General features: G+C 34.8%; 1 protein-coding gene across 1 annotated transcript; it reads right to left on the minus strand.

Annotated features, from left to right (window-relative positions):
• Window positions 1-1,641: 1,641 nt before the first annotated feature.
• On the minus strand, window positions 1,642-9,393 carry LOC140811416 (ABC transporter B family member 2-like). Its single transcript, XM_073169266.1, is given in 13 exon segments — window positions 1,642-2,391; window positions 2,520-2,694; window positions 2,696-2,933; window positions 3,189-3,436; window positions 3,529-3,770; window positions 3,912-4,351; window positions 4,454-4,827; window positions 4,922-5,462; window positions 5,554-5,813; window positions 5,902-6,102; window positions 7,600-7,775; window positions 8,102-8,156; window positions 8,932-9,393. Coding segments are annotated over 13 exon segments (3,774 nt in total). The 5' UTR covers window positions 9,202-9,393; the 3' UTR covers window positions 1,642-1,837.
• Window positions 9,394-13,831: the final 4,438 nt, after the last annotated feature.

Genomic DNA, 13,831 nt, shown 5'->3' on the forward strand with positions numbered 1-13,831 from the left:
ACCACGGTCAGATGTGACAATTTTAATCTTTAACCCAAATGGATTTTCAATTTCAGCTTTATAATTTTTGAACAAATCCAATGAATGTGCTTTTTAATGAATGTGATAAATAAAATCATATCTTGAAAAATAATATATGAACGTTATAAAATAGTTTTGACCATTCCATGAAACCAAATGGAATGAACTATGAATATCAATATGTATAATTTCCAGTACGCCTGAACACCTATAGGCTTCAAATATATTTTTGTTGGTTTGTTTGCATTTATATAATTAACACAATTATTAAAATCTTTGTAATCTAAAAGCTCGAGAATTTTGTCTGATACAAGTTCCTTATTTTCTTTTCAGAGCTTTTACCCATCTCTTATATCATAACGCATTTGAATTCTTACTGATTAATTTTCTTTTAGTGCATCTACTTGTTTGCAGGGATTCACTAAATGAAGCAATAATATCCAAAGAAAAAAATTATCATATTATGATTAAAAAAAAAACCAGAACAAACCATTTTTGAATCATGAAACAAAGCGAATATTTTATTTCCAAAAGAACAAGAATAATCGGATTTGTCAAACCAGAAATGAAAATCAAATTTAGTCTAAAAGACAATACAACAGATGTTTCAAATAAATCCAAATAAATTCAAGTATGTAACAATAATATAAATTTTCATATTGTCTCACTTTCAACTTAGTTGTCATTACCAACATAGATGAATCTTTCAACCTCACTTGGTTTACATCAATCCAGGCAACTCTGCAAAGATACAATGATGTGAGTTGTTGAACCATAATATATCCACCACATGTGTCTAGGAACTGAATTTATATTCACCTCGGAACAAATCATATTTAAAAGCATACATTTCTTAGCACGCCAAGCTTGATAATTTGTGCATTGTTTCTTCAAATGACAATCATTTCCAGTAGAAACAACCAGAACATCGAGAATGACGAGGATTCTTCTGTTATTTTTTCGGAGGATGTGTATCAGCAAATTCCTTAACCTTCATTTTTTTCTATTTTATCCGTCGAGGTATAGGCATAGTGAACACTTTATGTCTTGTCTTACTTCGATATTTTCTTTTCCTGAACACAGTGTGAGATGAGCTCATTCAGAGATCAAGTATCTTTCTCACAGTTATAACTCATCTTAAAGTGGTTAAATTGAGGAGGAAAAGATATCAAAACCACATGCACTAGCAAGTTCTCAAAGAGGTCAAGTTTCAGTATTTCAACCTTGAAGCAAGATGAAATATTTTCATAATGTACTACCATATGTTGTCGTTACACTTTGTACCTCATTGAAACGAGGCTTGCTAAGAGTGTACCAAATTCAAACTTTTCAATATTAGGGTCCTTAAGGAAATCCTTAGCCGTAGCAATGTCACTAGAGATTGTGTCCTTGAATGTTTATAGAATGACCTTTTTCATGATCATCATACACATACGATTCAATCTCTCCTACATTTTAAACTCTTTCTTTTATCAGAGGTACTTTTATCCATAATGGTGGGATGAGAGTCAACCTTTTTTTGCAAAATCCAAATCCACGACTTTGAGAAATATAACTAATCAGAAAAAACGAAAAAAGAAGATTATTTTCGAAGATCGACCGGCTTGGATCGTTTTAACATTTGTTCCACCAAAAAACCCATTGTATTAGATACATGTATAACAATGTATCATGATGTTGATTAAATTACATAAATTTGTATCAGACAAATTCTTCCATCTCCAAATGATTCCATATTTTACCCACATGCACATGAGTTCAAATCGAACTCGAAACTCAATCCCAAAACGTCAGTCCGGAACCTATTTATCTTCCATCAACTTTGAAGTTGTTGCCGTTGCCTCTGCAGATTAATTAACTTATAATAAGCTCCATCTTTGCTTTCCATTAGCAAAGAATGAGTCCCTTGCTCTATAATCTTCCCGTCTTGCAACACAGATATTTGATCAGCATTTTTTATGGTTGATAATCTATGAGCTACAATAACCGTAGTGCGGTTCTTCATCAACCGATCCAATGCCTGTTGAACTACTCGTTCCGACTCCATATCTAGAGCACTGGTAGCTTCATCCAGCAGCAAGATTGAAGGGTTTTTTAAGATAGCTCTTGCAATGGCTACCCTTTGCTTCTGTCCACCAGAGAGTTGAACACCTCTTTCCCCAACTTTGGTTGAGTACCCCTCGGGAAGTGCAGAAATGAAACTATGAGCATTAGCTTGTTTAGCCGCTTCGATAATCTCACCTTCTGTCGCTCCATCTTTGCCATAGAGGATGTTTTCATATATGGATGTGGCGAAGAGGGCTGGTTCTTGTTGCACGAGGCCAATATATTTCCTTAACGACTTGAGTTTTAGTCTCTTGATGTCTTTCCCTGTTTAAATTCATTGGACATGATCAAAATTGTTAGAGACGCTCACTGATAAAGTCTGAATTTTAAGCCACATCAAGTTAACTAATCTTATTTAGAAAAAAATATTTAGTATTAGGAAGTGAAGTTACCATCTATTGCGACTTTCCCGGATGTAGGATCGTAGAATCTCAGCACGAGAGCAATGACAGAACTTTTACCCGAACCGCTTTGGCCTACCAGTGCCATGCTTCTTCCCGCATGAACCTTTAAATTGAAATCCTTAAAAATGAGAACATTAGGCCGTGAGGGGTAGCTAAACTCGACTGTCCTTGAGCTCAATTGTACCATCTACTCTCGAAACATCATCTCCAATGTCATTTGCAATCTCTGTCCTTCGATCAAGAACCTCGAAAACCGATGCCAGCATTTGGTTTCCCTTCAAGAGATCGGGTGCCATGGCGAGAGTCTCTCCCATAGCTAAGGCTGTTACTATCAATACCATAAACGCCTTCATGACTGATTTGAAACTAGCTAGCTCCCTCTCCATGAGAGTGGATCCATACCTAAAAAACGTTGAGAGTTAAAAATATTTAATTTTACCTTAATGTGGCTATAGAATTTACAGTCTGCTAATTGAATATTAGTCAAGACTTGTGGATACAAGTGAAACACTCAGTCAATGTGAAAGAACATTAAAGCTGAGAAAATTATTTGATTTGATTCATTTTATTTTAATATCTTTCCATTCTAATCACCATATCGATTTGGATCAACTTTTCTAGGAAACCTTACATGAACCGCGAGTTAGATTATCGTACCATAAAGCAAGACCATAGGAAGAGAAGATAAAAAACTGTGAAACCCCGTAAAATATTCCTGCAGCCTGACCACGTCTGAAGGAATGCCGGGATGGTTCAACTAGCTCTCTTGCATAAAGATCGATAACCTTTTCCTCCGAGCAGAACGCAGCGACAGTTCGTATATTACTCACAGCCTCACCAGCAAGCATATTAGCTTTGAGATAGGCTTTGCCCAAGTCACCACCATAGCCTTTCATGAAAAGTTTCTGAAGACATTACACGAAACAGCTCATAAAAAGAAGTATGGATATAGTTTCCTACTGAAATGGTACAAAGCTAGAAATGAGTGTATATGTACCTCACTGATATGACCACTTATGATTAGAGGATATGTTGCTATAACAACAAGGGTGAGTCGCCAGTTCAAGATGAAGGCGATGATGAATGAGGTGACGACCAAGCCTAAGTTCTGCAAGAGGATCGTTGAGCGATCGACTACTACTGTTCGTAGTAAAGTTGCTTCAGTTTCTAATTGAGACGAAAGCATCGAGCTCGTATTGTTTACATCATCAAACCAACCTATCTCGTTTCTCAACATGGCTGCCAAGAAATGAGGCAGATCAAGAATACTGATGTATAATATAATATAAAACTTAGAATATATAATAAAAAATGAAAAATGAGGGGCTTTAAGGTTAGGGAGATGGGGAGTAATACATGTAGTTAAATAATAAAATTTACCCTTAAACATCATTGTTCTAACGCGAAGCGTTAGCCGTTCCCCCATGATCCCAAAACATAGATGTGTAATCGCGTGAACGATAAGGGTCACAACAGCACCTCCACAGAAGAGCAATGAAATTTTCTTGACCTCACGACATGTTGTCTCCCAATCCATGTAATAAGATACGAGAGCTTGAGTGACTCCGAGTGCAAAGAGAGGCATTTGTGCCCCAGCAATGAATGCACCGATTGTTCCAAAAACTCCATAAAACCAGTCAGGGCGTATCATGGAGAACAACCTGTTCGAAGAAACTCGTGGTGGTTTCACATTCTCTGGTCCATCACCACCTAATCTGCTAAATGACCTCTCAGAACGAAAACTTGCACCGTGACTTCTTGTCGTTGTTCGTGATAATTCCCTCGAAAACCTGATGCTTCCTTCTCGTGAGTACCGAAGGCTGCATGAATTTACAAAGAAAATTTTGTAAGAACCGATCCAAAATATTTGAAGGGATACTAAAATGTGCATTGATTCAACATCCGGCAAGGGAAACTCAAACCTTAGAGGTACTCCCATTGAGTATGATGGCACACGATGCAGGGCAGCAGTTTCTTGAAGTTGGATGAGTGAAGCATATGCACTATTTGGCCTCGAGATGAGCTCTTCGTGGCTTCCAGTTTCTACTATGACACCGTTTTGCACAACTGCTATAATATCGGCATTTCGGACAGTTGATAATCGATGAGCCACGACGACTGTAGTTCTTCCAACCATCAAACGGTCGAGAGCCTCCTGCACACTTTTCTCTGATTCTGCATCCAGGGCACTTGTGGCTTCATCCAACAGCAAGATGGAAGGATTCTTCACTATTGCACGAGATATTGCGATTCTTTGTTTTTGTCCACCAGAGAGCTGGATTCCTCGTTCACCCACCTGAAAAAACATGTCCGAATATATCTTCGTGAGGATAAAGATTTGAGGAGTTTTAGAATACATTCTTGTCAGTTTGAAAAGAATATGTACGTACCTGAGTTTCGAATCTGTCAGGAAGGTTGTTGATGAAGTTAATGGCTTCTGAAAGTTTCGTTGCACGAGTGATTTCTTCATGAGAGGCGTCGTTTTTCCCGTACAGAATGTTGTCCCGTATGGTGGTGGCGAAAAGGGCTGGTTCCTGATTTACCAAACCGATCTGCTGCCTCAACCATTTCAAATCAAGCTCTCGAATATCAATACCATCTAGCAGTATATTTCCAGAGAGGGGCTCGTAGAAGCGTTCTATCAGAGAAATCACCGTGCTTTTACCGGATCCGCTTCCTCCCACGAGTGCCACGATCTTACCAGAGGGAAAATCCAAACAAAGCTTGTTGAAAATCATCACATCGGGGCGTGACGGGTAGCTAAACGACACGTTGTTGAATTGGATGTGCCCCTCTACTCTACTCATTTTCTTTCCGTTCTCAGAGCTAGTTTTGCTCACAGTGTTTCGCTCGATCATCTCAAAAATGGGATATGCAGCCGTCTTTGCTCGAATGAATGCTGTAATATCCGGTGCTGCTTGCCCAAGTGAGCTGAAGATGGAAAGAAAATATTAATGAATGTCCGTCCATATTACAAAAATTCCATACAGATTTTTTAGAGTACGTAGAAAATTAAGCTTACAGGCCAGCAATGACAACATTGAGCATGGTAGTGAAAGAGTCTCCTCCATTGGCAATATTTTTATGTACGACTACGCTTGTGAACCAGACGAGCAACGACCACGACAAAAAAAGAACACAATGCAGGGTTCCGAGTCCAACACCTTTGGCTAGCCCTGCTTTCCTTCCATATTTGTAGGTGTTCAATAAAGACGTCGTGTATGATTTAACCGCTCTCTCTTCTCCTGCAAACGCTTGCACGGTTCTAACGTTGCCAATCACCTGAATTCGACCACCCCGCAAAGATGTAGCTGAAGATCATCATGATCAAGCAATGCGAATTCGTGACCAGATAGATAAATGTACGTACCTCTTCAGCGATTTCGCCGGCTTTGACATAAGATTTTCTGACTCTAGCAATAAGGCCAGTTGCTACATAAGCATATATCCCACCGGCAAGTGCTATCATTGGTACTATCGAAAGTGTCACCAGACTTATTTGCCAAACTCTGATGAAACCAATTGCAAATCCTGCTAAGAAACGGCTTATATAATGCAAAAAGTTTCCCACCTGAATACCAAATAAAGGTTCAAAAATATCAATATTAAACAAAAATACTCTTAATTTGTTTATGTTTTCAACTCTTTTTTTAGGTAATTCGAGTATTCAATGACAACTGATCTTATATCTTGTGATCACAACTCAGAAACTATCAGAAATATTGGAAACTGAAGTTTTCATCTGGTTTCACTGCATATTTTGTTACCATCAGGATCTCAGTTTTAATCTTATATCTTTGTATTTTTTTGATAGTTTTTTGTTTTCCTTTGGCTTTGATTTATGACCGATGTGTCCAGTGTCATATCAGCAGCTCCTCCAACTCGAATTGCAAGACAAATAAACAAAATTATCAAAAAAAATGAAAAATACTTGATTAAATTTCAATTCTGACAATACAAAAGACCGAAATCGCAGATAGGTAAACATAAAGGTAAAAAAGAAGCAATTTTTCCTTTGCAAAATGTGATAATTTAAACATCAAAATTAGTATTTCTATAATTTTCAATGACCCTTCATGTCTGTCTTATTCGTGGCTTGTTCTGCTGTGTAAGAAATTTAGAGTTGATGTCAAGGCTGAAATTGGCCGAGTTACCATGCACCACAAGTAAAAATCAAGAAATATAACATCTCAATTAGAACATATATATACAAAGAAAAATTAGCAAGCTCATAATATAGAAACTTACAAGATATCAAAAAATATTTGCTAAATGTTCTTAAAATAGATCTTCTGAGATAAAATCATGTGAAATCAAGAAATTTCCAATCGAAGTTCCGAATTATTTCTATATATAGCTAGATCCCAAACAATTTTATGTTTTCGTTCTGCTCAATATGAAAAATTCAAATACTCAAAATTATTTGAATCCCGATCCAAATTTTTCGATCCAAATACAACTTTCACCGCAAAAATTTATAATATTCACAACTAAATATTACAAATTTTTTTTTAAAAAAATCAAACTTCTTTTGTAATAATTCCACCGGCAAATCATGGCCATGTTAATATTTAATGAACATGTAAATTCCATCTCCCCAACTACAAATCCTCACCTAGAATTTATTACGTGACCCAACATTAAATACGAGGAAGCAAGCTGTGACAGCAAAAATATAATAAAAGCATTGCAGGGTCATCCAACTTAATTGAAAGCGGCATTTTGTCAACCAATTATCTAAAAATTGCTACTCATCAATTACGCTTTTACATATTCTTTTCCCAAAGGCTATTTTAAGAAATGTCACATATATCTATTTTTTTATATTTATATTATATTTTCCTCGCTTCTTTTCGATCTTGAATTTGTTATATTATGTTATTATATTATAAGTATTGTATTTCTATTTCAACATAACAAATTAGAGGTGGCGGCCTTAGTACAAATACACAAAATACTGAGAACCCAGAAATAATTAAATATGACAAAAATATTACTGATAAAAAAAAAAAGATTTAAAAAAAGAGAGTAAATAATTATTAATTATTAATGGAATTAAGAAAATTACCTTTTCAGAAATAGCATCTTGAACAACAATAATATCACTTGTAATAGCCGAAATGACTTCTCCAGTGGAGGCTTCTGTGTCAAAAACACTGATATCTTGATTTAGCATTGATCTTAAATATGCTATTCTCATTTTTGCTGCTTGTCTTTCTCCAGAATGCATCCAAAAAGCAACCTCTGAAATTTTTTTAATATAATTTTGTAAATTATAACTTTCTTGATTCTAATATAAAAATAAAATTTTCCAAAAATCCCTCCATAAATTAAACTGGATATGATTTGATAATTATCTGATCAGTCACATTAGACAGAGCTGACATGGTGCCGAACATTATAATGTCATATCAGCACTCGACAAACGACAAAAAAGGATTAAATATACAAAAAAACAATTCCTTATGCCAACCTTTGACTATAAAGGCCAATTTACAATATGATTTTTGAATTTTTCCCAATAAAAATTGAGGGTTTGATATATTTTTAAGTGCATTTAAGTGTCTTACCTGTCCATGACGAAAACATTATGACAATGCTGAGGTATAAGAAATCCAAAGAATACTGCAGAAAATAAATAGTTTAGATTTCAAGAAAATTTGTTACTCAATTTAACAAGAAAATTAAATATAATGGATGGGCATCCAAAATTTTACGTACACACACTCATAATAAAAAAAAATCAAAATCAAAATCCGACCTTTAATATTTATGACTTCCACCAAAACTAACATTTAATGTGAAATGTCAAGCCTACTAATTTATTCCTTCGAAGCATTATGATAACCAAAACTTTGTAATTTAACAGAATAAATAGCCAAATTAATACAATTGGGACTCTAATCACAACGTCACGAGCAAATTAAACAGAATTAACTTAGCATAATTACGTTTAAAAAGGGGAAAATGGCAGTCGGGAAAAAAGAGTTATAAGTAGAGCACACATAATTCGTATATAACATAAAAAAAATTAAACGTTAAATCACAATCATAACACATCTTGATATGATTTAAAATTATAGGATAACCGAGAGTGTTTCTTTCCATATTTCAATATATCATGTGGGTCACTCATATTTTGACGTCGATGATCTAAGAGTAACACTGCAGCATATAATATAATAATATTAACACAAAAATTCATGTGAGACGGCGAGTCAATTTTGTGATTATTTTGGTCACTTGTGGAAAATATCACATTTTAATGTAAATATATATACGATTGATATGTCTGATGAATAAAGATCTACAATTACAGTGTTTTAAAAGATAATTAATTTTATATAAGAGATTTTATCTTTGAACGCATTTTCGTGTCCTTCCCGGATGGCGTACATACCTTAGCAACATGGTGAGAAGCTTCTTTGGGGAAAAGATAAGCCAACCCAATCACATTAATCATCTTCCCAAAGAAAATGAAGAACACAGGAACCGAAGCGCCATGCACGCATGCACCGATGGATCCGACGAACATCAGCATATAATCGTAGCTATCTGCGAAAGTAAACAATTTCGAGATCGAAACTTTCTTCGGGGCCGGTTTCTTCGACCAGTCTTTCTCGTTCTTCTCATCTGTGGAAGCATCAGATTCAGCAGATTGATGGTTCATTCTTCTTCTTTTTTTTTTTGGAAAATTCGAGATCTATAGGTGATTAATTATTGGGTTTTTGAGTGGAATGGATCACTCACGGAGGAAGAAGGAAAAAAAAAAAGATGAAACGGGGGCGAGAATTAATTTGTGTGGGAAATTTGGTGGATTTATATAAGCAGATTTAATGAAAAAGCAAGAACTGGTATGACGGTGTTTTATTTATTGAAATTGAAATGAGTTTCCTCTTCTTTTAACCTTTTTTTTTTAAAAAAATATATATTTTACTAGCAGTTGGGAGTCATCGTATTTATGATGATTCAACTACTTCCGTCATGATAACAGAACGAAATGTGCTTTATAACATTTCTGTATATATAATATATATGAATGAATTTGCATTACATGCTGAAAATATGTTGGAAAAGATGACCGAATTAAATAGTTTTTTTATAGTGAAATCGTTGATCTTTTTTCCGCTTTAATGATAATTTCGGATCAAAGTATTTGCACATATCAATCGTGATAATAAGTATGAAGAAAAATGACAAAGATTTTTATGTGAAAAACCAAACTAGGAAAAAATTACGGGACTGTAAATGTGACAACATAAAATCTCACTATATCAATAATGAATACAAATCATTTCTACGACAATAGAATATATAACGATAAGTCTCCTTAAAATAACTTATGAAACACCAAGAACTTCAAGAATAATAAATTTTAGATGGCACACTCAAATTATTATTATTTTTTTATGTGGAACTCACGCAAGTCTAATTACAATATAGACAAGGACAAAAATTTGTGTGAGACAGGTCTCAAGGGGTTGTATTCGTGAGACGGATCTCTTATTTGGGTTATCCATGAAAAAAGTATTATTTTTTATGCTAATGAGTATGATGGGTGAATTGAAATTATTTATTTGCATACAAGTGAAACAATTGGATAATGGTATTTACATCAGCCAAACTAAGTACACAAAAGAAATGCATAAGAAAGTTTGGAATGGAACATGTTCCACAACAGACAACAACAACCCCAATGATCTCATCAGTTAAACTAGACAAAGATGAAGGGAAATTCACTTAAGGTAACCATGTATTGAGGCTTAATAGGTTTTTTTATTGTATCTAACTGGCAGTCGAACCCTATATTGTAATTTTCGTCATGTATGTGTGCTTCGGTTTCAATTTGACCCTAATAAATCTCATTTTTAGCTACCAAACAAATTCTTAAATATGTTAAAAAAATGTGGGTCTATGATATGCTAAATACTCTTCTTTTAATTTAGTTGGCTATTCAGATGCAGATTATACAGTGTGCAAGCTTGATAGAAAGAGTATCAGTGGATCATGTCAATTTCTAGGAGATAGACTGATATCTTTGTTTAACAAGAAGGAACTTCCATTACAACATCTACAACTGAAGCAGAGTACTTATCTGCTGGAAACTGTTGTGCCCAACTGCTATTAATTCAACAACAGTTAAGAGATTATGTTATCATTTCACAGAAGTCGCCAATCTTTTATGACAATAGAAGCACCATAATAATCACCCTACAATCCAATTATACGTTCCAGGATAAAAAAAAAATATTAATGTCAGGCATTACTTTATCAAAGATAATACATTAAAGAAGGACATAAAGCTAGAATATATCTCAACTGATCAACAAGCAACATATATTTTCACCAAGTTACTACCAGAGACTGAGATTTCTCACTTTAGATATATTTTTGTACTTATTTATTTATCTTAACGCTTAAGTTAGGAGAAATTTTGAGTTTTAAGAAGGTCAACTGATAAGAGAAATCACTTTACCTTATGCTGAATCGATCTGTCAGCTTAATATCCTAAATTGATCTTTTGTACTTTTGCACAAACTAGTCTTATAATTAGTAGAATGATTCTTAACCAGTTTAATTCCATATCAATGTTAAGTTACGTCTGAATAATCAATTTTCCTAAAATCAGTTTATTAATATTTCAAAATAGCTTTTTGTTCCAATGAAAAGTTTCTTGTTAAAGAAAATTCAAAAAGTCACAGTACATAAGTACATCAGTTACTTCTTACACTTCACCATTCAAAGCATTTTCTGCATTTACTTCTACTCTTTGCTTCCTAATTCTCATATAGCAAATTTTTATCGAATTGGAGTCGTCTTCACCATCTTACATATTAAATGCTTTTGCCATATATTTTGATTCAATTTATGTCATGGAAGATGAAGCAATTTCAGGAGTTTTCTGATTGTTATAGTAACTTAAATCATTTGCATAAGTCATAAACATAATTCATAAACGTAAGTGCGGAAAAACTAGCGTTGGTCTTCGGGTTGTGTGCACCTTCAGTCCAGCAAGATCAACCATCAAGTTTTTCACTAACATCAACATCAAGCTCACTTGCATCAATCACACTTAGTGAGTCTATTGACTCAGCAAATTACCTTAACCATGATAACAAGTAATACAAATACATTCACATGCAACAGTGAAAATACTTTCACATAAAATAAATTTTCATGAACATGCATAAACATAAACATTTTTCTTTTTATCATAAACATTTTTCATTTTAATCATATACGTATACGTTTACCTTTTATTGAATTCGGATTGTTAATTGTAACTTTCCTATCTGCTAAAGGTCGATGGATCCATCTACGTGTAACCACAATATTGGGCGGCGGGAACATCAACTACACTCTCACCCGTCAACTGAGCCTTGGCCTATCATATCATCATATCATGTCCATGGAAATACGATGGTGGGGCTCCCTCTGGGGCCTTCTCCAGTAAATAGGCTCTCTTTGGGGCCTTTTCTCTCACATTATCTCCAATCATATCATCATGTCATCATATTAGTCACAATAACTTTACCTCCTCCAACGTTTCATAATTTCATCACTTATAAAAATTCATGCATATATACATATATAAATCATTTTTCTTTTAAACCAAGCATGCAACACGTCTTTCAGCGTTAACTTTTCGTCATAAAATTCCATAAACATTTAGCATAAACATTTTAACATATATTACAGCATTCAGGGTACTGCCAGGATGCCTAACAATTTTTGGTGTAAAATGAATGTTTTACCCCTAGAAACATAATTTTTCGTATTTATTCTTAGACCTCGGAACGATGTCCCAAATCATCCCAAACTTATCCTGATAGTCTAATACCTTAAAACACTCCCATAAATATTTCTTAGGCTTAAAATTTAGGTTTTCGATAATTTCCTCTATTCGTTTTTAAACTTAGACGTACATTCTGGTTTGGACTCATATTGACTCGAAACTTAACTAAACTTTACCAAATTTGAACCAAGCTTAATGACACCTAAATAAACCATTTTCAACCCAATTCAAGCCCAACAAGACCTCCGTTCATTTCTAGGAAGCTGCTGTATTTTTCTGCACAAGAGTCCTAGTTCTAGTGTGATTCGAACCTTGGCTAGCTTTGACCCCAGCCCCTTGGCCACCCTCTTAGGACCCTAACCGAACCCAAGGTAAGATTCTGGACAGACGCTAATTCCCTGACAGCAGCCCATCCTTCCCCCGTACGCGAACAAGCAATGCACGGCTCCCATGGAGAAACTCCTAAGTAGCCTTCGCTCCAGCTCTCTCGTGGTCAACCTAGGATCATGGCTAGACCCTAATAGGACTCCTGAACGCCCCTTAACAGCATCTAAGTGCCGTGCTTCCCGAAGAATCCTAGCCAAACCCTAGCCCACCAAAATCTCAATTTTCGTTCAACATGTTTCTCCCTACTGTCCAGCCCTTAAACCTTTATCTATTGACTCTTAAAAAAGTTGAAATCGTCCCTTCCCATAGCCCTACCATGGCAGCCCCTTTGTGCATCATTAGGAAGAGTTTAAAAAAGAGAAAACTCTAGTTTTATGCAAGTATAGCCTTAAAACAAAAATAAAACTTGTGCTTCATATTCCTCGTGCAAACATATTCAAATATACATAATATGGTGTGAAAGATGTTTGAAAGAAAGTTAAGGTGTGCCTTTGAGTTTATTACGCACGAAAACGTTATGGTGATTCGAGGGCGTCGAGGGAGAGGACCTTGCTGAATTTTCCTCAAGCTTTTCGTGAGTTGTTTTCTCCAAAATCTCATGTGTGCATGTGTCAAGGGGGAGGGGAGAGTCCTTGTGACGTCCCGAAAATTTGAGTTCCACATGAACCACGTGCGTGCAAGTTATTAAATTCCTCATGTATTTTATTAAATGGTTTTAATGCATGCTTAATTCATTGATTTGGGTTTTAATTCGCGGTTTAAGAATTTGCATAGTTTTAGGAAAAGACCGGTGACGATTTTAGGCAAATTTTATTGCGGTATTTTATTTTAAGTTAAGATGGGGCATTTTAAATGATTTATTTAGTTTTTAGCATTTTAAAGGCCTATTTTAATTATTAGGTAATTATATGATTTCAAACTTTTAAAGTTGTAGCACTTGTGCATTTTATTTAAATTAAGAAATCTAGTGGGGTTAATATGGAATTCACTTTAATTTAGCATGTTAAAAAATTGTTAGTTATAATTTAATCATATTAATTAACCCTAATTGCCCCGCTAATTTACACACACGTTACAATTGTTTGTTTTATATAATAAACACACGCGCACACACGTA

The sequence above is a fragment of the Primulina eburnea genome, chromosome 14, assembly GCF_022965805.1.
Source record: "Primulina eburnea isolate SZY01 chromosome 14, ASM2296580v1, whole genome shotgun sequence".
Lineage (NCBI taxonomy): Eukaryota > Viridiplantae > Streptophyta > Magnoliopsida > Lamiales > Gesneriaceae > Primulina > Primulina eburnea.